This window comes from Aedes albopictus, chromosome 3 (assembly GCF_035046485.1).
Source record: "Aedes albopictus strain Foshan chromosome 3, AalbF5, whole genome shotgun sequence".
NCBI lineage: Eukaryota > Metazoa > Arthropoda > Insecta > Diptera > Culicidae > Aedes > Aedes albopictus.
The window spans coordinates 75,428,416-75,455,621 of NC_085138.1; the positions used below are offsets into that span (position 1 = coordinate 75,428,416).

The window sequence follows — 27,206 nt, forward strand, 5'->3', positions numbered from 1 at the left end:
GTGACCCTGTGGCTTGATAAAAAGGATTCTACGGCACAACAAGAACCACCCACCAATTCCTACTCTTTGGTACCGTGCATAGTGAGACAGTCAGTGCTAAAAAATTCATTTCGTCATATCTAAATTCATCCACCTACAGCTCATTTTAGATGCTGAACCTGAGAACATGGTATATGAAAAACTTGTGCGGCTATACCAGTTCTGCAAGAAAGTCACGGAAAAACCGCTATTTTTCGAATATTTAAGGTAAATGTCACGGACTACCTTTGAAAAATGCCAATTGATATTCACCGTGAATATCATACCGTGAATACCTACCTTGCAATGATGAGAACACTCACTTGCAAAGAGTTACACTCACTTGCTGTTTTCTCAGCACAGAAGCGTGCAATCAAGGAACGATGTATGAACGACTTTTGCCTTGTGGTTTTGTCTAAAAGTTTGCCGAATAGAGTAGGGGTCGAACACGCATACGGAAGTCGTGACAGAGCTGTGAAATCGACTCTCCACGAGGTGAGTGTAATTTACATTCACCTCGTGGAGAGTTGCCTTCGCAGCTTCTACACGACTTCCGTATGCGTGCGCGACCCCTACTCTATTCAGCAAATTTTTAGACAAAACCACAAGGCAAAAGTCGTTCATACATCGTTCCTTGATTGCACGCTTCTGTGCTGAGAAAACAGCAAGTGAGTGTAACTCTTTGCAAGTGAGTGTTCGCATCCTTACAAGGTAGGTATCCAGCAACGATATTTTTCCGTTCACTTCCTGGAACGCTTGTATCGCCAACAAGACACAGTCCATGTCACTGTTGGCGTTCAGTTAAACCTAATGCAGGGTGTTTCGAAATGCTTTTAATCACACCTAGTCGGAACACCGAACTTGTATTATGTCATCTTTATTTTTAGTATTTATTTCCATATGTTTTATTATAAAGTTTATGCTTCACGGCTGGTGTAAAATAGTCATCTATAACACAGTCAATAAGGCACCTGCCATAAATGACGTAGAGACTCTGATTTTGTGACGAACCGTGACGATTTTTTCAAAACATTCTACGTCATTCATAGATGCCCCATAAGTCGTTGAAAACATCTTTGTGGACAATAATCATACATAAAATCTGGCCAGTTTGATCCAAACTACGAAACTCTCTAAAACAAAACAGCCTGTGAACGAACAGCGCATCGCAATCATGTTGCGGACCTTTCCGATCGCCAATAGGCACCATTCTCTTGTTCCTTCCATGTTCTGAAAATATTGGGCTGCAACTGCAACCTGCATCGACTGGCTGCTCTTTCAATCCAGCAGAATCATTTGCAGAGCCGACCGGCACTTGCCGGCGGTGGAAACGGTGCGTTCTCCTCGTAGATCATGACCAGCTTGCTGTACTTCATGTTTCGTTTGGCTTTTTTGACCTTGATTTGAGTTTCGCAGTCGTCGCTGCTGCTGCCGGAAGTGGTATCGCTGAGGGAAAGCTTCGCCGATAGGCCTTCCAGTTCGAGATCCAGATACAGCTGTCCGAGCTGCTCGTTGACTAGGAGAGGCTGGAATGGAGAGTAAATGAATTGAGTGTCAAGTTGGGAATAGATAGGACGAATCCACATCAATTGATATTTCCTTTTTTACTTACTTGATTAAGATTTTTCAACGCCAACATGTCAGCATCCAGGAGATCTTGCACCGACTTCTCGGTGATTTGATATTGATAGAATAGTTCCTTCGTCTGGCAGACGTTGTCTAACCAGGGCGGGTTGGGTCGCCGCTTTGCGCGGCTCGTTCTGTTGGAGCTACTGTCCCACACCATTTCGGTCGCTTCCTTCTTCTCGGCGCAGTTACTTTCCGACGAGTTATCCGTCTTTAGAAAACTGGAATAGAAGCTGGAAAAGCTTGATTCGTCCATATCGTCGCTGATTTCCCAGAGCGGTCCAGGAGTCTTGCTGCCCCTGGATCTAATCTTATCCATGTCCTCCTGAAAGAAGTCTCCTTCGACGTGGGAATTCCTCGGTGAATCTGCCAGCTCCTTCTTGGATGATTCTGAAAAGGCCTGAACAAAACACAACGATCCAAAGCATTAGTGTAATAGCAACCCCTTTTTCTCGGTGACACCGAACGTGTACTAAAATCGTCTACGAAAGAATTTCTTGTTTTACCCGGTTTACCATCGACGCTGATGCAATACTTCCCATATTGGATCCGGGTTCGGCTTTGACCGAAGTGGCTTGAGAGGGCGGTCTCTGGAACAGATGCTGCGACTGGGAACCACCGCCACCACGGATGGATGAAGAGAAACTCTGGAGTAGTTGTTTGTTGCCACCGGTGTTGATGGTGTCGTAGAGACCAGATCCTTCCAGAATTCCAGGCTGCGCTGCTGGGCCAGGTTGATTCGAAGTAAGTTGCGCTGATGGCTGTGCATGTTGGGATTGTTGCTGCTATTTTTGATGAGAAGAAAGAAATTTAACATTAGCACTCTCTTCGATGTTTCGGGTCTACATCACTCCACAGGGTGAACTGTTCAAACTTACTGTGCGATTGCCGGAAGCACACGGAGGCGGGATCGGTTGGTAAGGCATGGCGTGGTACATCATTGGCGGATATAGTACGGACTGTTGGTAGAGCTGCGGATGCGGGTACATGACACCGGCCATGTAAGGGAGAGTTATCTGGTTAAGGCGAGGTAGTTGTAAGGCTGAAGTGGTCGGAACAGGCTGTGGTGAGGCCGGTATGTAGTACAAGGTCGGGAAAATGTTGCTCGACGGCATAATGTTGGTGGTTGCGTTGCTCTGCGTAGCCTGTATGGTGGTAACGCTCACGGAAAATGGTGGGCACAGCTCGACAGCTCGGGACATAGGGTACGCGTTGGAGATTGAAGATAAGAGAGGCGTTGCGGTAACTGCGGTAGTGGTTATGATTGACGTACAGGTGTCCATGATGGTAGAAGACGTCAACTGTGGGGGCTTGGGAGTTGCAAGGACCTGAGATGACTGCGGTTGGTAGTCGCAGGTGTTATCAGGATTGTGCTGATGTTTGAAGGTCTTGTGTATGTCTCCTTCCCAGGAATGAGACGAGCCTCGTTTAACTCCATGAGCTACGATGTTGGCATATGTTTTGTCCGGAGGTCCTTTCTTGTTCTTATCTGTGCCCCTTGCCAGAGTTCTTGCTTCACGATGCTTTTTAAGCATAACTTTTTGCATATCGTCGTTGTGCTTACAAAGAAGTTCTTCGGTCAACGTTGGAGGTTGATAGCTTCCCGATGAGGTTCCGGTGTTACTCGTGGTATTCGTAACGCTATCCATTTGAACGTTACTTTCGGAGCTGAAGTTGCCAGCACTTCCTCCGCTCTCTCCGCCGTCACCACTAAATCGTTGATCATCTATGGTTTCAGTGTTTGTTCCACCGGATGAATGGATTTTCGGAGATTCCTTCACATTCATTACTGGTCTACTTTCAAAAAATCTTTGAAGGTTATCATTGTAGTTTAACTGATTGTAGCTAGGTGGCGTTTCGGAGGAACTTTTACTATCAAAATATTCATGATGAGGAGAAATCTCCCCAAGCATTACGGAGTCTCTTTCGGAAAATGTAAAGTCCGATTCATTTAATAGATTTAACTTAAGTTCCGGTTGTGCTACTTCATCCATCAACTCCTCCATAAAGGATGCCAGTGCTTTACATCGCTTTGTAACCTCCTGCTTGACCATGTCAGAAGGTTTAGCCACGGGTTCCTTCAATAGCCGTAAAATCTGCTCTTCAATCATCTTAGCTTTTTTCAAAACATCATCCGGAAATAGAAGCGGATCCTTACAATAGAATTTAGACGCAAATACGTCAGGGTTGGATGGGCCCTCCTGAATGTAGTGATTCCCTATAACAAACTCCAACTCCCTTGACCACGGGTTAACAAAGCTAGCCCATTCAGTTTTCAAAACAATGTAACAGCCATTATTCACCAGGAATCGATAAGGCTTACTCACAAACGATGTTCCAGCAGTTTGTCCTTTAATCATAACCGTTTCATATATATTTTTCATGCTAGGCAAATCCTCCGGATGGTACAGCTCCATAATCGAACGGCCCAGAATGTCCTGTGGCAAGTAGCCAATAGACTCAACCGAATTTCCATCTACGTAATTCAGCATTCCGTTGGTGGAGTGACGCGTACTGAACTTGAGTTCCTTATCATGAACCTGTTCGTTCGGTACTGTGTAGACACTTTTGACCGGTATAGCTGAAATAATCAGAAGGATATTTCTTCCCGTATTCTTGATGTCTTCGCTAGTCTCGTTGGGTGCTTCACGAAAAGTTAATACTAACCGATATGGCTCGTAGTTGACATTCGTTCCGGTAACTCCAAAACCTGCGCTTTTCAAACCCCTATACTTTCGTAACATTACGTAGAGAGAATTTTTCTGGTCCTTGTGACCAACACCGCTTTTGGATTCCCCCAACGGAACTACAACTTTGGATGTAATCTGACTAGCGAAAGTAGATCGGTCCTTTGGGTGTACAAAATCGATGAACGACCGTCCCAGCCACATATCGCTCGGAAAACCCAAACTAGACGTAATACTAGGCGTCGTGAAGAGAACCACTCCGTCATGCATTGAAATTACGCAGCAGAAGCCGTTTTCCGTGTCGGGTTTTGCGTTTGCGGGGGTTGTTCCTCCAGCCTGGGCCGGTTCTTGGATACCCACCGCCTCTTCGCAAACGGGCTCTTGGTTTTCTTCTGTTGCTGCAGCCCCACAGGCCACTGGTGATGGTCCTGGTAGAGCACAATGTATCTTGGTGGTTTCTGCTCCCGCTGTTGAATCCTGTACATGGGGGGCATCATCTGCGGAGTAAAATAATAGAAAAGAACACATAAGTTTTGTGAGATTCCTTTCCTTCGTGGCAGCCAGTGGTTTTCAACCAGGATTCCTATTTTATGGAGGCTTTATCGAAGTTTTGCAATGCTGCACGGTAATCGCTATAGGTAACGCGTACCTTAACCCTTTATAAGGCCGAGAGAACCAGGCACGGAATCCACTCGTTCTACATTGGAATATAAAGTACATGTGGTGTAACGAACAAAAACGTTTTTATTTTCAAAAAATTCGATGGTCGATTTTGTATGAAAAAAATGGTCTAAATTTGAACTTTTTGTCAACAAAGTTTAAAATGTTGTTATTTTGTGATGCGTTAATCATTCATGCTGATTTTTTGACAGGTTATTGCCCTAATATTTATGAGTTACTTGTGTGGATTTGAACTCGATTGGTCAATTATTTTGGACGATATGGCAATTTTAGTACATCTTCATTTATTATAGTACATTTTTTCAAAAGGCTGAGTTTCTAAAAATAATGGAGCAATCAAGTTAAAATTTTGTCCACAAGTAGAAGGAACATAGGCCTTTCATTCCCCATCATTCGATTTTCTATTCGCTCACCATAACAGAATTTCGAGCTTATAAACCTTCATGCACTCAAAAATGGCAGTTTTTGAAGAGACATTTTGTTCTCAAAAAACCCATTCATATTTGTTATGGCTCATAAAAATCATGAGTGTTCACAAAGGCCTAATGTGTCCATCAGTTAAAACAGGAGTTGTAAAAATTTTCTAAACGATCAGAAAAAAATATGGGTATAAGGTGGCAATATAGTTGCCACTGCCTTACAAAGGGTTAAGGAATAAAATAAACCCTATTGAGGTGATTAGCCTGTTACAGCGACTTCTATCCTTACAGGTTTACTGGCGTTCACCAAATTTGCTGATATGTCTACTGAAAACACAGAAAGTTGTTAATTTACAAATTGAGAGATGAATTTGTGTGAAAATCGCATTCACAAATTCATCTCTTCAATAGGAAATACGTCTATTGTTCGGTTTATTTACCGCATGATGAACCATCCTCTACAGATGCTTTCAAGCGAATCGTCGCATACTGAACTTCAAAAGGCCTTCCACTAATTGTTGGCAGTAATGCTAATGCTCATCACATCATCTGGGGCAGCTCAGACATTAACTTGAGAGGCTCCAGTTTGATGGAATACTTAAGTAGTACAGATCTTGGATTACTTAACATAGGCAACCGCCCAACCTTCATGGTATCTGCTAGGGAGGAAGTGTTAGACATAACGCTTTGCTCTAGTAGAATTAGTCACGAGCTGACCAATTAGCATGTGTCAGATGAAGAATATTTATTTGAGCATCGCTACACCATTTTGGAACACTTGAAAGTTACTTCACAAACTCTGCGTTACAGGAATCCCCGGTCAACGAACTGGGATCTCTTAACTGATTTGGTTGCGGCCAAATTTCATGGATACTCACCATCCATTGAAACTCCAAGTGATTTAGATGATGTCGTCGATACTACAACGGCCTTCATCATGGAAGCTTTTGAAGAAGCTTGCCCTTTGTGGTCTGTGAAGACCACAGGAACCCCTTGGTGGAACCGTGGAACTCTGATCTGGCGGAGATCAGGAAACAATGTAGAAAGAGTTGAAACAGGCGAAGTTCGGCTGGAACAGAGGATTTCAGGTCGGCTCGCAAGGCGTACCAGAAAGCTGAACGATCCGGCTGGAAAAACCTTTGCACAAATGTTTCCAGTTTGAGTGATTTCAGTTGGTTGCCGTTCCAGCTGCTATTCTCAACCGATCCGTTGCGGAAGAAATTTTTCCGAATGTATGGAAAACTGCTGCTATAACGCCGATTCACAAGTCGGGTACGGTTCATGATGTGGAGAACTACCGTGGAATTTCCATTCTGAGCTGCATGCCGAAAGTTTTTCAAAGCCTAGTGCATGATTCGCTATATCCAAAAGTGAAACATGTCATTTCCGAATTCCAACATGGATTTGTTAAAATACGTGCTACTACTACCAATTTGATGACCTACGTCTCAACGTTGGTAAATAGTTTGGAAAAACGACAACAAGTAGATGCCGTGTATGTCGACTTTTCCAAAGCGTTCGACAGAGTGCTCCATTTATTGGCTGTTTGATAAAGTTGTACAGAATGGGCTTACCAACCTGGTTGACACAGTGGATATTGTCATATCGTACTGGACGAAGCGCTTACGTGCGCGTCAATGGGACGAACTCGGATCCTTTTGGCATTACATCCGGGGTACCCCAAGGAAGTCACTTGGGTCCTCTTCTCTCCATACTATTTATCAACAATCTTTGCGAAACCATCCAATCTCCGAAACTCATGTTTGCCGACGACTTGAAATGTTTTCGCGCAATTTCTTCGCTTATGTTCGCTTCGTTTGACATCATGCGTGACAATGTGGACTGCCCGTTGCTGCTGAGCAACATACTTCTCAACGTCCCGCCAAGAAGAACTCGACCCACTGACTTTCTTCGTAATCCCCTTTATCGTATTCTTTTTGGACAAAATAATCCATTTGATGTTTGTTGTCGTCGTTTTAATGAAATGTCTGTAAATTTTGATTTTAATGTGACTAAGAATATTTTTAAGAGTAAGATTAGTTCTAGTTCATAATATTAACTGTCTGTACGATGTATTCGAAGACTAGTAAATAAATAAATAAAAAAAAATCCTTGCGAAATCTAAGGATTTTCGAGTAAACGAGCTTCGTTTGCCCAATGGCGCACTTCTGATGAGGAAGTTCTGGAATCTTTATACAGTACACACTTCCCCGGATGTGTGGACATTACATCTTCGGATAAACCTGATGTCTTTTCTTGTAGTTACGGCTCGGAGTATCATAGCTTTAGAATCGATTGAGTGGGCAATAGATTGTTCCACTCTTTTCAAATCTCCTGGAGCAGATGGAATATATCCTATTTTGCTTCAGAAGAGATTTGATTATTTCAAACTTATTTTGAAAAAAAAAACACTTGTTTGCTTTTTTGCTACAGGGTATATTCCCAAATCTTGGCGGGATATTACTACAAAGTTTATTCCGAAAGTGCGTCGGGCGTCGTACCGTGGGGTGCCCTAATCTCGCGCGGGTCCATATTTCGTTCATTGATAATATTTAGAGATCATTATCATAAAACTAATTGTGCAATTGTCCAAATTTCACTTTAGCCATACTATCTATAGTGTTATTTGGACAATTCAACAATTAGTTCTATGATTATGATCTCTTAGTATTATCAGTGAGCGAAATTTGGACCCGCGCGAAATTAGGGCACCCCACGGTATAGCAAATAGTTTCAGGCTTATCAGATTGACCTCTTTTCTTCTAAAATGCTTAGATCGATCATTACATCCGTGATGTTCATCTGGCCAATGTGCCTTTTCATGTGAACTAACATGCCTACTAATCTGGTAAGTCCACTGTGACTCTTTAACTCAAAGTTGTTTACGATATCGAGAAAGCATTCACTCAAAAGATATCGAGTGTGCTTTTGACCAGGCTTGACAGAAATTCCCTCGCGAGAAAATGAGGAAGCGTTTTCGGCGTTTTTCTGAGGAGATAAAATAAAACTCAGAAATGACAACGCAAATCCTCAACAGCACCGAGCGCGAGCTTGTCGCGCAGCGAGGAGTTCGTCCAACACTCATAATTGCTTGTTGTGTTTCTCACGTCCACTCACACTCAAAAAGCTCTCACGAGTTCCACTCCCATACAAAGAAAGACTCTCGAGGCAAAAATCGCACTCTTTTATCCGAAATCATCATCGGCTCTATTTTCGTTCTCCTCTTACTCGCTCTATTTTTATTGCCTCTCTGTTTGGGGTTCGTTCGCTCCCTCGCGACGAGGCAGAAGCAAAGCACCGCTCTAGAGCATGATGCGATTTGATTTTGAGGAGAATTATCAAGCCTGTTTTTGGCAACTGCCTTTCGATGCCATATTGGAAGTCGCACGGAGCTATGTTATATTTCCAATGATTTCAAATTGGATTTACCAAATGCTCAAAAACCGACATCTCTTCTCGACATTGCGTCATGCAGCGATTAGGGAATTGAGGGTTTGTGGATGCCCTCAAGGGGGAGTCTTGTAACCACTTTTGTGGAATTTCGTAGCAGATACGCTATTGAGGCAACTCAATAATTGCGGCTTTCCAACTTATGGTTTTGCCGACGACTACTTAACATTGTTAATCGTTATGTGCATCAGCACCCTTTTCGACCTGATGCAAAGTGCTCTTCAGCACAGAGAACAGACATCCAGGCTTGAACAAATTTCATTCAGAAAGTTGTGTAAGGATTTGAATCTTCACTTGAGTAAGGTTGCAAACCAATACACGATGACAACACTAACGCCGCCAAACACCATATTGCCACAGTCAGTGGTGAATTGAAACAATTCAAGTGGTGAATTAAATTAGTATGGGAAACTAACCGATTGCAGCGCCACGATGTTGCCACCTGTGTTGCCGATTTCAAATGGCCGTTAAATTCCTTACACAGTTTCGGAACTGGACTTGGATGTCTGTTCTCTGTGTCTTCAGGTAGTTAAGGGTTTTTTATTCTCCAGTCACTTAACCTAATTTTTCAGCTTTTTTGTCCACTAGGACACTGCGTGAGCGATTCCAATTGGCAGCTGCACTTACCTACACTTTTTGTACAGCGTCTAAATGTATTCTATTATAATTATACTACATCGAATTGGTTGCATTTGCGCTGCTGTCTCTTTTCTACCCTGTCCATGGTAGAATGAAGAGCACGAGGATGTTGAATTTTCCAGTCCGATTGAGGGTCCATTATGAGTTGCCGTTAGCCGTTCAGAAGAGGGTCAGGTGTCAGCTGCTCTCGGGGAGAAGAGCAACTGACGAAAAATAGCAAGTGCTGGGGCTGGGATCGAACCCATGACCATCAACTTACGCCACGGGCTCCGGCAAATAGTTAAGGGTTGGTGTCGCCAATAAGGCCTTTCGGTAAATCCCAGTAAAACATCTATTGTTATTTTCACGGAAAGGCGAAACCGTAATGGCGTTCGACCTGTGCGTCTTTTTGATTCTGAAATCAATGTGACTGAACAGGTAAAGTAGGTACGTTGGAGTTATTCTTGATGCCAAGCCGGACACCTCATATTGAGTTCAGAATCAAGGAAACCTGTATGGCCTTCAGGCAATGCCGATGAATCTTTAGTAAAACTTGGGGTCTAAAACCCAAAAATTTCAAATGGATTTACACAAATGTTGTTCGATCAATATTGACCTATGGATATCTTGCGTGGTGGCAAAAGGGCGAAGTGAGAACAATCCAATCAAAATTAGGTCATCTCCAATGAATATGCTTAATAGTGATGTCTGGAGCATTCTCTTCAACTCCCACGGCAGCGCTCGAAGCTTTCTTTGACGTTGCTCCACTACACATTCATCTCAAACAAGAAGCACTTTCTTGCACTTACCGTCTACGGGTACTCGGTCTACTAGAGGAAACTCCTGTGAACCGCAGATCACACACACCTCGTTGTTTCCACTTTTGGTGAATTGGGACAAAGTGGTCCTTGCTCCAAGTGATTTTACAATTGCTTGAAATTTTCCGTATAGGCCATTTTCCTCGAAATTCCCTTCCCGGGAAGAGTGGACATCTGGTTATCTGTAGAGAAGTATTTCAGACGGCATTGTATGTTACACTGATGGCTCCCTTTTCGAAGGTCGAGCAGGTGCTGGTGTCCACTCTCATGAGCTAAGGCTACATCAGTCTTACTCACTTGGTAGACACTGCACCGTTTTTCAGACCAAATTCTTTGCTCCTATGTGCGGAGTGCAGCGTGTAATTGGCAAAGCCATACACTTCTGTTCAAATACCCAGGCTGATATTTAAGCCTTAAAGCTCTTGCTTCGGCCAACTCTAGGTCGAAGTTAGTTTTCGCCTGTTGAACTCGAATCGAGGAGCTGCATTCAACAAACGCTGTTCACCTTGTACCTTACCATTTTTCCATTACTGGAAATGAATAATCAATGAGTTAGCTCGTACTGGAGCTTCGTCGGTGCTGGAGCATCATTTGACTTCATTGGCCCTGAGCCAGCTATTCCGGTATCGAAGTGTTTGGGTAAAGCTTGAGATTGATACCAGGGCTGCCACTCAGCACAAACAATGCTGGAATAGTTTGGAATCATGTCGTCAAATAAAATGTACTGTATACTGAAGTTTTGTTTTACGACGGTAATGGTACCGCGTAAAAAAACCACGTTATTTAAAAAAAAACGTCGTAAAAATGTCAAGTCGCAGAAGATGTAGACCATACTATTTTACGCGGATTTAAAAAAAACGCTATTTTTACGACGTTTTTTTTTTAAATAACGCGGTTTTTACGCGAACCGCGTTAAAAAACTTCTGTGTTCTGACTGAGCCATCTCTAGGGGTGGCGAAGTATCTTACTAATCTGTCTAAGGCTGTGACCATAGTGGGTGAGGTGAGATGCGATCGGATGCGATAAGTTATGAGATAAGAAGAGGGATGTTTGATAGGCCATAGTGCATGAGGCTTTCAATGAGGGAGCACAAGTTGTTTTCACATCTTTCTTCGCCTCTTTCGTGCGCATCAACGAATCGCGTGATTTGACCGATGAAGTCGCTTGTATGTAGAAGCGCTTCTGTTTATGTGTATAGTGAAATGATAGTTTTATCCAGCAGAGCGATAAAATGCACCCGATACTTTTTGCACGGGTTGTTTTTTTTTACAATAACATAGTCAGTTTTGAACCTGTTGCAATAGCAAAAATAGGATCGGATGTAAATGTACAAAATTGGCATTATTAAATTGATTTTTAAAGAAAAAAAATGTATAAAATTGTAATTATAATTACGCGAGTAATGTCTTTATGTTTACACATATTTTTACTTTTCGAGCTGGGATGTGTGAATTTGAATGTCGGTCTCAATTTTGATAGATATGAGGCTGTAATACTGATATTCGGCATGAAAACATTTTTAAGACTTCATGATTGTTCCGATCTCGGCAATAATAAACCAAGCTTCGCAACTTCGCAACTTCGCAAGTATGTATTATTTGTACATTTGTACAGTTTTTTTTGTTCAATCATTTTTTCGTTATCTACGAATACCTACATAATTTATTGATCTTTATTAGTACACAAGGCGCCATCCACAAATTACGTAACGCTCTAGGGGGGAGTACGACCAAGCGTTACGGCCCTTACAAAAATTTTAGGATTTTCATACAAAAAAGCGTTACGGAGGGGGGAGGGGGGGGTAAAATAATATCGATTTTAGCGTTACGTAATAAATGGATGCTGCCCAAACAATAATTTTTTTTTTGGCAAATATATACAAAAGTTTTAATAAGTTATGGGATGCTTTTATTTATTTCAAAAAATCGCCGGCTTCTCATTTGCAACTCTTGCGTTTCCTTTTCGTATCAACTGTTTCATCCATTGTTCCAGAATTGTATAGGTGTCGTCGACGGTAAACACATCCGGATAAAATGTCCACTCGGAACTGGATTGATGTTTTGTAATTATAAGGGGTTTCATTCGACCGTGTTACAAACAATTGCAACTGCACATAGTGAATTCTTTTTGGTAGAAGATGGCGGGTTTGGAAAACAAAGCGATGGTGGTGCATTTAGTTACTCTGAGATGTATAGATTGTTAGGCGAAGAAGAGCTAAATATTCCCCATGGCACTCTATTGCCAGATGAAGAATTAAGCTCAACAATGCCATACGCGTTTTTTGACGAATTACATGCACTTATTTCCTTATTTCGAGAAAAACGACTCAAAAGTTTACAACTCAGCAATATTTTAGTTGTTTAACAATTTTTTATGAATTTCCCCCATACATCTTAAAAGTTATTCGTCAATGCATCACTCTTAACAGATTACGAGAAAACGTTAAAATAAAGCGATTGCTAAGTAATTGATTGAACTCGGTCCACTCTTATTGAACGATTTTTGAAAAACCTACATCCAACTACTTTACGCACTCAAGTTCTTACATATTTCATGAAAAATTAATGCACAAGAAGGATGGTAATTAACAGGAGTGTGGTATATTTGAAATTTGAATTTTGTGTTATCGCACTGAAGATAACATTTTTTAATTCTGTCATAGTGGACCAAGTGCAACAGTTCTATATCACATCAATGGTTGTCATCAAATTAATTATTTGAGAACTCTTGACCAGAATATGTTACGGCTAACAAAATTTGAATCTTTTTTCATAGCTCGGTATGTCTTTAGAATATTGTAGTTACATAATCAAAATAATTGATTCAGAGGACTGGCGTTTTTATTTTAAATATTCGTTCAGCGAGCTAAGTACAATTTTTAAATTACTGGCAAAATAAACTTTTCCATCAAATCGGTAATGATACATTTCAATAGCATGCCCAGAGGGAGCGACACGAGTTTTGCCAAGCCAAAAAACCTAAAAAAAAGTTTAAAAAAAGTCGCTAAAACCCGCAAAAAATTTGCGGGTTTTACCGGGTTTTTTCGACTTTTTTCGGCTTTTTTTGGGGTTTTTTTTTGGCTTGGCATAACTAGTGTCGCTCCCCCGAGCATGCCCAATAACTTGTAAACAAACATATTTACATAGGATACATATAGGATAACGAATAACAGGTAATTTCGACTTGTTTTAGTAAGAAATGTCCACTCTGTCTGCACGTAAAAAGCCGTAATATGCTTCAACACGATGATCTGTAAAATATGATAGGGTAATCGTTCCCTTTGTTGCGGTAATGGTAATCGAGTGCTTTTTTGGCTGAAATGTTGCTAAAAGACATTTTTAAGAGATGTATTATGCTTCAATTATGAGGTTGCACTATTTGTGTGCTTAAGATTTGTACAAAATACTATCTAAAAGCATTTTTTTTTCTTAATATGATTGCTTCTGTGTTCCAATTGTTGCGGTAGTGTGCCTATCACCCAAAATCCCATACGAATTCAATGGGATACCGCAACAATAGGAACCAAAATTAAATTTTACCCTTATAACAGGAACAGTGTGCCTAATGTTTGTGCAGGCGATTTACTATCGAAAACAGAGAAAAAAGATAGTTTATTATATTTTTCCAAGCAAATTTGGATAGGTAACTATCGATCAACATTTTTAAACCATTCATTAAGTGGTGCGCTCATTTTTTTTTTAATTTTTTCACACTATTTATTATCACAACGATGGACACACTTACCCTAGTTAACAGAATAAAAGGGATTTTCACGTGTCTATAATCATTAGAAAATGCATCGAGGAGTCATCCGATTCGGAAACGTTTCCATGATAAATAATTTTGATTGGATTTCAGCCAAAACATACTTTTTCAATTCTCTTGACATTAAGCATCTACCCGATTTGCTTAATGTTACAATTTACGAGATTTAAAGCCATGGTTAAAGCATAATTTCATTTCGATTGATCAGCGAAAATCAATTATAGTGTGCAGTAGCGTGGTTAAAAAAATCGTTTTTACTCCACACCGCTTATTCGATTCGTAACCGGATTCTATGCCTTCTCCCAAAATTTGAGCTCATTTGGTTGAAAATTCAGACTGCACAAGCCCTTCAAAGTTTGTATGGGAATTACTATGGGAAAACGATGTTTTTCATTCAATCTATCGTAGTATTTCCCCAAGTGCCCTAGAGCGTTAGTTGACCCTTGCTACTCCTAGGCTACTCTATCAGCTACAACTTTGCCGAAGATTGCATTTGAATCGAATGCTTCATTAATTAGTTACCGATTTTTATCCACAATCGAAATCTTTATTCATGATGGTTAAACTAATCAGTGGGCATCACTGCATTTTGCAGTGAAACATAGTAGCCATGATTTCAGTGTGCTATCTTTGGCACCATGTGCAGCAATGTTGCCTGCTGGGAAGCTGGAGGATCATTGGTAAAGTTTGTCCAGTTGGATACAAATCGATAATTAATTAATGAGGCGTCCGATTTGAATGCGGTCTTTGGCAAAGTTGTGGCCGATAGAGTAGCCTAGGAGTATCAAGGGTCAACTAGCGGTCTAGGGCACTTGGGGAAATACTACGGTGGATTGAATGAAAAACATCGTTTACCCATAGTAATTCCCATATAAACTTTGAAGGGCTTGTGCAGTCTGAATTTTCAACCAAATTAGCTCAAATTTTGGGAGAAGCCATAGAATGTGGTTACGAATCGAATAAGCGGTGTGGAGCAAAAACGATTTTTTGAACCAATTATACTATCAGTCGCAACAATTTTAATCCGCATTTCTTTACATACACAACGAGCGCAAGAGCAATCATAAAATCCATACCTACCCGACAAACGTTCTCTTGCGTTCACATGCGTCGAAGCAGCTCAATCGCATCTCCGCCCTCATAGCACCTCATCTACTATAGGGCACTGCATTGTTTTGATTTTGTATGGGATTTTGACGTTTCTTGGCCTTGTTGTTTACAAAATTTCTGTAAGTGTGAAAGAGAAGGCGAGAATTTCATGCAGTGCCCTATGTACGGTTCATGCGTTCTGCATATAGTTTCCACAGAGTGTGCTTCGACGGGTTCTGTAACATTAGCCCGAATGGCACTAGCCCGAAAGTCACTAGCCCGAAAGACACTAGCCCGAATGCCACAAGCCCGAATGTAACACTAGCCCGAATACCACTAGCCCGAATGGTAGCATAAGGTATTTTGGGGGAAAACTGATTAACAATTTCATCAGAGATTTTTCCTTCTTTAAGTTATCGGCTATTCTTTCAAGATTTATTGACGCAAATCGTATTAGCACCATCATTAGCGCCATAATCAATTTACAAATCCGGCAGGTTTTTCCTTCCTTGGAACATACGCTGTTCTTCCGTATTCTATTATTACCAAGATACTAATGGATGAATTTCGATTCGGGCTTGTGGTATTCGGGCTAGTGACATTCGGGCTAATGGTGCATTCGGGCTAGTGTCGTTCGGGCTAGTGTCATTCGGGCTAGTGACATTCGGGCTAGTGTTATAGAATCGCTTCGACGCTTATCCGATCTCTTATCTCTTTGCATCGCACCTTACCCACTATGTTCTCAACGTAAGCAGAATTGCAGCAAGCTGGTCAAAGCGTTTACTGACCACTGGCGACTCAGCTATTACATGGCAAATATTAAGCAAGCTGATTAGTTTGTAATTGCTGTGAATCTGATTACGGAACTTATTAAGTAAAACTAACTGAGAAACGTGAATCTTCAGGACGTTCTGTTGTTCTTGGCCGCTGTGGTAATGAGGCTCTCTTTACGCTTTGTGCATTATTATATAGTGCCCTTTTCAAGGCGTTGTTTGAACCCATTGTGGTACGCTTATGCGTTAGTGCCCTCTTCTAGGATGATGATCCTATTCCCCTACCTGTCCTTTTCCCCATCCCATCCTTTATTCCTTTCCCTCTCCCTCAGGTAGATGATGAATAGGCTCGTGTTGATGGCGATCAAAACTCACGTAATTCCATGGCGACTGTCAACATTTCAGCCAAATCGGTTCACTAGAAACCAAGCACCATCAAACTTGGCCATTTGGTATTGAGCTAGCGATGTTATTTACAAAAAAAGAAAACTTATTTTGTAATGTCTCTAATTGTCTTACTCAGGGAATTTCATAGGGCATGTTCTGTCACATCGACGTGCCCAATCCTCGCGGCTCTGTTCAATATGGATCTATTTTTCTTGTATTAGATTGAAAACCACTGTCCTACTCCCAACGGAAACAAAACTCAAGGGAACAGTCAGGTCTTTTTTACGCGGTTTCTATTTACGCGGCCGCGTAAATGAAAACTCAATACAATTTTTTTTTGTCGTCTTATTTTTGCATGATTCATCGAGAAATAGTGATACTTTTGATACGCGATTTTGAACTGAGCGCGGTGCGTATACCCCGCGTAAAAAATACCTGACTGTACTCTATTTCTGTCCGCGCCCAACCACGACGACGGGCTTACCTTTAGCCATTGGTTCATCTCCTCCATCCGGGACATCCGTATCGTCCACGTGACTTTGGTTCTCTTGAGCTTCGCCCTGACCGACAGCCGATGCGTGGCCGCCACTTTGCACTTGTTCTCCCGAAGCTGTAGTAAAAGTTGCTCCCGAAACGGTCGTAAATGAGTCCTCCCCCGCGCCGCCCGACGGAGGTTCGACCGACGTTTTCAACTTTTTCTTTTTGCGATCCTTGTCCTTTGTGCGCTTGGCCGGTGGATGCTGAAGGGGGGCATCGGTGCCGGCCTGGATGTTCGCTTTGCCACCGTAACCGCTGCTACCGGACGAGTTGCTCCCGCTGTGTCGGGACTTGGAACTGCCACTGTAAGGGAAAAGAGCGGACGAAAATTGAAGCAATGTGGTTGGGTAATCGAAATCTTACGAACAATGAATGGTGTGTAGGTGGTGTGTGATTGCGCCGTGTGAATGTTTAAACGGTGGAGTTGAACTTTTCCAAACTGGTGCTATTTGCAGAACGAGGTTGGTTATGTTTTTATACATCGTAACAGTTGTGATAAGAATGGGGCAAGGAAACTTGTTGTGAAACTATTGTGGGGTGAAACCTATGAGTTTATTAGACTTATTTTTGATAGAGTGGGAGAAACATAATAGCGATGACCGATGGTTGCACTAAATGTACACTTTCTGTGGTTATTTCAGATAACTATAGCATAATTATTCAACAATTACACTGTGTTACAGATCTAACACTGCAAACTTATTAAGGATAAACTCAATGCTTTAAAACGAGTACGACCATGGTTTGCATCAGTCAATGAAGTTGAAACTTGTACTGCAAATCATTTTATTGTAAAAAATATCATTTGAAAAAAAAATCAATAATTCTGGGTGTTGGCGCGAGTTTCTTCTGGATCAATGAAACACATATCGAGAGCAGCGTTTGATAACGGCAGCTTCAATGCTATATTTAAAAGAATTCATTTTAATTATTTACATGGTTTTACTTAAAATTAACTTACATGATAGTTTCTTAATCACTAACGAACTCTTCCACTCAACGCTCAACTTAACACTAAATCTCCTTACAAATCTAATATGTACATTCACATTCAACTGATTCCTATTGGATAGGACAGTTGCCAGTTTCACCCAAATACATGCGATACCGTCGCAACATTCTCCCCTCCGTGACAACTGGTAACTAACTATCTCATCACTTTTTGAATCTATATACATTTTAATTGTTGGAAATAAAGTTTTCAAATAATACCTTTCTGTGCCACTGTGCACTGTAATGGGCAAAGCAGCTCCGCCGGGGTCGAAAACAATACATCTAGAAACAGCGTTGCGACCGACACTGACGACGACGAGAGCCTTCTCCACTGGTGCACATTTTTCTACTGTATTACCCGTCGATTGTTTCACTTCCATCTCTATCGGATCAGAAGCAAGCTGCACACTGCGTGCTGATTGATTCTGATTAGAATGGTTTGTCGTCGATACGATGGGGACCGTGTGCGGGATGCCATTGTTTTCATTAGATACCGCTGAAAGCGGCTGGGGAAGTTGCGTTCGCGGAGCAACGAAATTAATTTGGGATGTCGTTGGGGTTGAATCTGGAGCATTGGAGCAGGCGAACTGTAACTGGGCTTGGTCGTCGCACAATTCGGACTTTTCTGCTGCCGATTGTACTGGAACACTTTTCCCACTATATTTGCACATTAGTGCCTCTTTCTTCGCCGTGTACTCCAATTCAATTTTCTCCATAGCATCGGAGAACTTTTTATCCATTTGCGCAAGTTCGCGCTCGAAAACCAGTGCCATGCGTCTTTCTTCATCCTGGCACTGTTTTCGCCAAAGCGCCTTCCGTTCTTCCAACTCTTCGAGTTGCTTTCTGATGGTGTCCAGTCGGGTAGCCATACCGACCTCTTTGTTTTGATGAGTTATCATCATTGAAGTTTTTTGGCGCGAGTTTCTTCTGGATCAATGAAACACATATCGAGAGCAGCGTTTGATAACGGCAGCTTCAATGCTATATTTAAAAGAATTCATTTTAATTATTTACATGGTTTTACTTAAAATTAACTTACATGATAGTTTCTTAATCACTAACGAACTCTTCCACTCAACGCTCAACTTAACACTAAATCTCCTTACAAATCTAATATGTACATTCACATTCAACTGATTCCTATTGGATAGGACAGTTGCCAGTTTCACCCAAATACATGCGATACCGTCGCAACACTGGGTGAAATTGAACAGTCCGTGAAGTGCTTTTGTAGGAGCTGAACATATGTTTTCCACCTGAGATCACCACTCCAGAATGCGAAAAGCTACGCAAAACTTCAACAAGTTTCCTAAATTTTTGATTATTTAGGTTCGAAGTTTATGAAATCCTTACAAAACGCCTGAAAGTATGCAATTACCATACTAATTTTGGGATTTCTTCCGAAAAGTACATTATCAGGGTGTCCATCCATCCGGGAAATACGGGAAAACCGGGCAAAATCCGGGAATTTGAAACCATCGGAAAAATACGGGAAAAACACGGGAAATTGGAAAAGGCACCGGGAAAAATCTTTATGATGAATGGCTGTAGTACTCTGTTGCATTAGTGACAAGGAAGTCTTGAATAGAATGGCAGCAATTAGCAACTTTAAAGAAGTTGTCGGTTTACTTTTTTTTAGACAGGCAGCCTGTCAGGAATTTTAGTAGAATCTTTAGGATCTCGATAAATTCATGTAGAAGAAACCTGAATACTTCTTAGGCAAAATTATCAGACTTCTTAATTTTCTGGAAGATTTCCCGAAGGACTTTTTGAGTCTTGCTATGAAAATCTTTATAGCAGGATTCTTGTGAAAGTACCGAAGAAGTCCATGAAGACCCTCTAGGAATTCCTGGAGAACTCGGTAAACCTGTAGCAGACATGACTTCCGGTAAAGAGATTTTTATGTTTGATAAAAAAAAAATGTGTTAGTTCCTGGAGGAATTTCGGTGATATTCTTAGTTGAACTCTATATGATTTCTGCCAGATCCTTTAAATTTGACAGAAGTTTTGGTGAAAATTCTTGAAAAATGCCTGACAAAATTCACAGCGAAATTGTACCTATCAGCTTCTGTTTTGGAGGAGCTTTCAAAATTCAAATAAAAATTTGAAGAGAAAGTACAACACTGGAAATTACAGCTAATTTTCCAAAAAAAAAAGTAATGCAATTTCGGGTGCGATTGATCGACGCGAGTCAAAAATAGCGCTCTAAACTTAAAACAATATATGGAAAATGGCCATCATCTGGCACAAGAATTATTGAGTGATGTTTTTACATGTTTCATAGCCAATGAATCAAACATTTCTGTATTAAATTCATTATTTTCCAAAACTACGTATTAGGCGAACTCCAAAGACACTTTCAAACTTTTTTTTACCGTGGCAGTATCGCACATGTAATGAATATTCGAATTATTGTTTCTAGCTGCCAAGTGTTCGCTAAACCAGATTTTGTCATAAAAAAATCTATATGTATTCAAATTTCAAGGATTTTTTAAATATTAAACTTAAATAATTGAAAACTTAGATAACTTGTAATAGTTTGCAAAGCTTTTAGCATTCTGGGTGAGTACCATTCAGGTGGAAAAAATATTTTGAGCACATACAAAGGCATTTCACTGACTGATAAATTTTACCCCGAAAGTAATGTTATTGTCTTTTTACGTTTAATGCTTATTATGATGATAATGATTTGTGGTAAAAGTTTCAAAATTGTTGGCTGATGAAAGTCATGGGCGTACTTGTTTTACAGCATTGAGTTTAACCATAACTATAAATATTAAAAAAAATGGGCTCCAAAAACTGCGAAAAGTTATCAATTTCACCCGAAATTACAATTCTCCTGAAAGATTGTCTGATGCCCAAACAAATTTCTTGAGTACAGTAGAAGAATCCACAGAAGAATCTTTACCGCAATCTGTGAAAAAATGTGTGAAAGTTCACCGAAAAAAAAATGTGAAAAAGCATTACTCGATTCTCCGGAAGAGTATCCTATAAAGAATCCTTGATATTTTTACGGAAACATTAGGCAAACAAAGCTATTTAAAAGAAGTTGAAGGTTCAACTTTTTTTGGCAGAACCCACGGAGTACTGGAGGAGTGCACGTTTATTTGAGATATCATATGTAGGCGAGTTACAGTAAAAATTTCAGCTCAATCGAAGCATTGATTACGGAGAATGAGATGTGTGAAGCGACCCAAGTAACCACAAGCATTATAACATTGCACGAATTAGACTGAATATCAACTTTTGCAATGCGAAATGCAGTAATTCCACACTTGTCATGCAATAATCCTTTAGATTGGCATTATCAGTGTGATGATGCATTGCATTTTTCTTTACATTCGGGTTTATTAAAAGGTGATATAAGATAATTCAATAATTCAACCCTGCAGAAACTGAATAAATGCAATGTACAAACTAGCAAAGTTTGCTCTAACAATACAATTATAAAAGCTTGACTCTAATTGTAAACAAATGAAATCAAGAAGATTGAACAACTTTACGGTCAACTCTAGCGGTCTTCAACATTTCTGGTTCCACTACCGACCAACTGATTCCCCGTTTGAGCCACCGATCGACGACAGCAAAACCTATTTAGAGATGAACTTTTCTGTTTTCTGTAGGCTGCTATCACATGCCAATAACGATGGAAATCACAATTAGCATATGAACAGTGTGCGAAGGGTGTTTTAATCGAGGTTTTAATTTTCTTATGTTGATTGAATATTTTCTAAAATGTATTATGTATTTATCAATAATTTATCGGAATGAGATAATTTACTGTATTCTATTACATATGACATAGTCGTTTTACCCTCTACTACAATGATTGGGACAGAAGAACAGGTTCCTTTTAGTGAATCAAATATCTGTTGTTATCACTGCAGCAGAAACGGTCCAAGGCGCCAGCGCGTATGGAACTCATCTAGCGGTCTTCAACACTTCTGGTTCGACTCCCGACCCGACGACAAAAAAATAATGGTTAAACATTCATGTGTGGGGGCATCAGTACCGTCGATAACGAAACGGTGCTAAAAATAGATTTTTGTTTTGGTTTTTCGTGTTGCACGTATCAAGCATGTGCAATGCAAATGTACGGCACATGCATTTATATTACTTTAGCAATGGCTGTCAGCGTGCTGCAAAATGTGGCACTAATTTGATTTTAGTGGGGCCCTTTTCGACTTTAATATTGCCTCAATGAGGTGTATAAAGTAATGCAGCATTATATTCATAATTTTAATTATCAATATATAGCAAAATTGATGCACTTATATACGGCTTCGTGGTTACTTGGGGAGCGACTTTGCTTAAAAATAGAACAAAAATCAATTTCGAATCATCAACCTTGTATGGAAAGTCGAAAAAAATTCCGCTCTACTGTATTTTTTTCCTTCGCGTTTTCGAACTCAGGGCATGATTCTATACCAAAAACGATCATCAGCTTACCGAGTTCAAAAATGCTGTAAACTAATAACACTAAGAACTATTGAAAAACAATCGTATCAATTGGTCACTAATAAACCTAATGTTCACTTATTGTACCAACTTAATGAGCTTGATTTCTATTGTAAAAAAAAAACAATATATCTACTGTGCGTTTTATTGTGAACAATAAAACCAGTCATATGTTAATTATATTTACCATGTAATGAATGGTAATTTTTTATCCGGCTTGTGGCCCTAAAACCATGCGATATGAGTATATTTTGTATGGGGAAGATGTCGGAGTCCAAAAATGACGACCAGAATATCAAAGATGGCGACCTAAAATCCAATATGGCGGTTCCAAATTCAATATGGAGGCTGTTTTACGGAGTTTTATGCCCTAAAACCATGCAATCTATCTACAGTCAACTTTCGTTCGTTGCACTAAGCTTATAGCCCAGTTAGTGAAAGACTTTCACTAGGTGGGCTGAATTTTTAGCTGTCAAATAATCTCTAACAATAGAAATTCAGGGCTACCAACCTTGACAAATCGTGCTTCACGTCAAAAAGTGACGTTCGACTTCGTTTTAACTGGGCTATAGCCCACCTAACGGGCGCCCAGTTAAAACGCAGCCCACCTAAACGTAGCCCAACGACCGAAAGTTCACTGTATATATATAAAAATACAGTGGCATACGTGGGACCGCGCATAACTCGCAAACGGAACGTCAGATTTGGGTCATCTTTGTTTTGTTCTGTTAGTTTTCACCCAAGGAAGGTTTATGAACCGAAAAACATTGAAAAATCGAGAGTTTTTAAAAATCGGGTTTTCAGACATTTTGAACAGGGACTTGGACTTGGCTAGGGACTTGAAACGTCAAAAAACGCAGTAGGCAAGACACAGTTTGCCGGGGACAGCTAGTATGTGTATATTTGGTATGGGGAAGATGTCCGGAGTCCAAAAATGGCGACCAGAATATCCTGGATGGCTACCTAAAATCCAAGATGGTGGTTCCAAATTCAAGATAAAGGCTTTTTTTTAGTTTTTATTAATGTGTATTTTAACTTAAATGCTAATTCTACACTCAAAGATGAAGGCTGTTTAATGGAGTTTTAGGCCCTAAAACCATGCAATATGTGTATATTTGGTATGGAGAAGATGACCGGAGTCCAAAAATGGTGACCAGAATATCCAAGATAGCGGCTTAAAATCCAAGATGGCGGCTCCAAATTCAAAATAGCGGCTGTTTAATGTAGTTTTTGGTCCTAAAACTATGCCAAATGGATACATTTGGTATGGGGAAAATGTCCGGAGTCCAAATATGGCGACCAGAATATCCAAGATGGCGGCCTAAAAAACCAAGATGGCGGTTCCAAATTCAAGATGGTGACTGTTTAATGGTGTTTCAGGCTCTAAAGCCATGAAATATGGGTATATTTTGTATGGGGAAGATGTCTGGAGCCTCAAAATGACAACCAGAATATCCAAGATGGCGGTCTGAAATCCAAGATAGTGATTCCAAATTCAAGATGGCGGTTGTTTAATGGAGTTTCAGGATCTAAACCATTCAATATGAGTATATTTGGTATGGGAAAGATGACCGGAGTCTTAAAATGGCGACCGGAATATCCAAGATGGCGATCTAAAATCCAATATGGTGGATGTTTAACCCTAAAAGGGATACCTTCATGGCCTCAGTTTCGTCACCTCGCTGAGTGTGTTCCATCAAAGACGAGCTCTGAAAGGCGCCTGGGGTCCAATGGACCCCAGGTATCCCTTTTAGGGTTAATGGAGTTTTATTTGCTTTATTTGACGCAAATTTGGGTTAAGTCAGGATATCCCAAATTTGGCTTCTTCCACGGAGCAACATCGGGTGTGTCGATGCTTCTCTCTTCGTTTTCGCCAACATTCGTTTGGGGTGTGGGAGAAAACAATCCAGTTCTGGGTAAAAGCTAAAAGCTGTTTAGTCATATTTGAGTTTTTAAAACTTATTCGCTGGGTAAAAATATTTTTCGGTGTAACTCGACTGCTGTAACAGTGTAACAGTCCATATACGGTAGCACTTTTTTTTTGATGCGGTGAGTAGCGGAAAAGTTTGCTTCAGCGGTTGATCCATGTTTTTTTCCCTATAAATTACTCTCAGAATGGGTCAAGTCCTGGGGGGCGACACTAGTTTTCCAAGCCGAAATATTCCAAAAAAGACGAAAAACCCGGTGAAACACGCAAAACTTACCGGTTTTTCCGTCTTTTTTTCGGCTTTTTGTGTTATTTTGGCTTGCCAAAACTAGTGTCGCCCCTCTGACCGCTTTTATGTTTCAATATGGGCTTTCAGCAGATGTTTCATGCAAAAATGGGGGTTCCGGGTCATTTGGCCGAATGCCATTTGGCCGAATATGAATGATGAACTTAAGTGACCATGTCGCTTTTCCTCGCATCAGTATAACAGCCTATAATTCAAAGAAGGAAAAATATTTGATAAAATATTGACAGGTTCAACGCCAACTAATCCCTGAATGTCAAAACTAGAAAGAATAGCCTATGATTAAAAGAAGGTAGTTGGAATGTCAAAAACCTCTCAATTCTTTTAAACATAATTCGGCCAAACGGCATTCGGCCAAACGACCATTCGGCCAGATGGCATTCGGCCAAATGGCGTTCGGCCAAACGACATTCGGCCAAACGGCATTCGGCCAAATGGCCGGACACCAAAAATGGGGTGGTAGCTTGTTGAGAATTGGAAAGCTCTGCTTGTCGTTTCAACCGTTTTTGTTGTTATGCCCGGACGACAAGCAGAACAGCAAAATCTTCAAAGGCGAAGACGACAAACCCTTGAAAAAGGTCACACCCAATGACCGAAACGTCGGGTAAAATAAAATAATAACGTATAATAACTTGTATAAACTGAGTTAGCCGCAAATAATTAGATTTTCTTTAGATTGGATTTCCGTTCGATTTGAAAACTCAAGTTTCACATCTTGTGATCCAGTTACTTCCTTAAATGCTTACCTCCTTTGCGATTGACTGTTGCTGCAGCTGTTCGAGTAGCCGGAGTCGGAAATCTTTGTGTTATGGGTCGACTCGGCTCCCTCCATATTCTCCGTCCCGGTGGCACTCATCGCGACAATATTGTTCAACCGTTCGATGATAATCCGCTTGATAGCACTACTGCAGCCACCACGGCTTGGCAGAAGATGTTTCTCACTGTTGTTAATTTTCTTCTTTACCCGACAGCCAACGGACGCTCGCTCAAGTTCTCCTGCAGTACGGAAAACCTCGTCTATCTCACACCAATTTCTTTTCATGCAATTTTTTGAAAATTACTTTCCTAATGTTCTAATATCACAGCTCTGGATTCTTCTTATGTTCATGGGTGTAGATCTCTACGTAATACTTTTACTTGGATTGTTGTGAAATACAGCTTTACTACATAACACGAAACTATTCCACTTTATAAAATGCACAAATGCATTGCATTGCACTATCTGCACACTCAACACACACTTATTTTCATTAGATGATTCCACTTGATATGACGATGCGATATGAATCACACGCTAGAACATGTGCTCCGACTGCCTTGGGCTATTAACAACCCACGATCTAAGCCCGTGCACTTTCGCTCTATCTAAATGCACACTACCAACGATCCCTATCGCTATTCTGAAACAAGAAAATATATCACAGCAGATTCAGCAGATTACCCCGATCCTTTTTCCTAACAGTAGTTCTAAAGATATCCTTAGCCAGTATCACTTATTTGGTTGGGCTGATTCCTTTTGCAGCTGATCATGTTTTGATGTTTTTGAAACATTCAAATCACCACAAAAATAAAATGAATCCGAACGCGACGACCGGTGACTAGCGACTGAAACGTTCACTAGCTACAAATGTTGCTCCCAGTCTCATCATCATCATAACATCGTCCGTTCTGGTTCTGGCGGACCCGACTCCAAGCTCTGTTCGTCCCTCATTCGTACACCACCATTCTGAAGCGTGGAACATTCGAAGTTTGTGCATGCAGAAGAGAATGTGCACATTCAGAATTCATTCATGTTTAGAATACCCTTATTAACCAACACCATACACGGACCGTAATGTAGACTGTTCCACAATACCGCATACTGTTAGAATTGTATCCCCAATGGGTGGTTAACCCTTTAACACTCATGGTGTCTGTAGAGCACTATCACTTTTTGGCGAATCCGACCTATACCAGTTCACTTCAATATTGTATAATAACTTTTGGGAAGAGATTATAAGATTATTACAGTACTTGTACACTCTAATTATTGGTTCAATGGTGAAACTATCGATAAACAATCAATAACTATTGAAAAACAATTAAAAACTGTTTTTACGATTTCGACAAATTGAAATGATTTTAAACAACTTTTGTTCGAGCACTTTTTAGTCAAAGCATTTATTACCATTAAAAACTTTGAAAGAAGTCGTGGGCGGGAAGGGGTTAAGCACGTCTTACGGTTATCGTTTATGCGGGTAGCGATATAGGGTGCCAAACCACTTGGACAATGGTCGGTATTTTAGGCACTTTTCGGCTATAATACCATACGGTACCATAAATAGGGGCATCTGGGGTAGTATGCACTGTCGAGGCAAAACGCATACCCCCTTGATTTTTCAGGAATTATCGGTTTCGGAGCTTTGAAACCTTGTCAGTCTAATAGAACGTCCTTATAAATGAGCACCTGGAAAATTTTACATGTCTGCGTTACGTAATTAGTGAGAAAAATGAATAAAATCAAAAAGCAGGTTTCTGATGTAATTTTCCCGATCGTTTGTCGAACGATTTGATGGTGAAAACCAACCAAATATCTTAAGCTGTTGTATTTATTTAGTTAATTGAGGGCAATACTAAGCGTAGGAAGAATAACTCAAACAGTAATGTACGTAAATTA

The 27,206-nt window shown here is 40.6% G+C and overlaps 1 protein-coding gene and 1 long non-coding RNA gene across 5 annotated transcripts in view; both read right to left on the minus strand.

Moving 5' to 3' along the window:
- LOC134291443 (uncharacterized) overlaps nucleotides 1-27,206 on the minus strand; it is a 388,672-nt gene that overhangs the window by 305,281 nt on the left and 56,185 nt on the right. The window lies entirely within an intron of this gene.
- LOC109399730 (period circadian protein) lies at nucleotides 880-26,168 on the minus strand. 4 transcript variants are annotated; one of them, XM_062859105.1, is made up of 7 exons: nucleotides 26,011-26,147; nucleotides 25,297-25,950; nucleotides 16,816-17,171; nucleotides 2,523-4,828; nucleotides 2,151-2,429; nucleotides 1,631-2,044; nucleotides 880-1,544 (listed from the first exon to the last, which is right to left on the minus strand). In XM_062859105.1, exons 2-7 carry the CDS (start codon nucleotides 25,590-25,592, stop codon nucleotides 1,311-1,313), a joined length of 3,885 nt encoding a protein of 1,294 aa, XP_062715089.1. In that variant the 5' UTR covers nucleotides 25,593-25,950; nucleotides 26,011-26,147; the 3' UTR covers nucleotides 880-1,310. The 4 variants fall into 4 exon arrangements, with proteins under 4 accessions (XP_062715089.1, XP_062715090.1, XP_029723004.2 ...); XM_062859106.1 differs by having other exon boundaries at nucleotides 26,044-26,058; XM_029867144.2 differs by having other exon boundaries at nucleotides 25,297-26,168.

Coding starts and splice junctions, on each gene's coding strand:
- LOC109399730 (XM_029867144.2), bottom strand. CDS start 25,592: ATGAAAAGAAATTGGTGTGAGATAGACGAGGTTTTCCGTACTGCAGGA. Junction 17,172..25,296: donor AACAGTCAATCGCAAAGGAG/GTAAGCATTTAA, acceptor TTTCCCTTACAG/TGGCAGTTCCAAGTCCCGAC. Junction 2,430..2,522: donor GTGCTTCCGGCAATCGCACA/GTAAGTTTGAAC, acceptor CATCAAAAATAG/CAGCAACAATCCCAACATGC.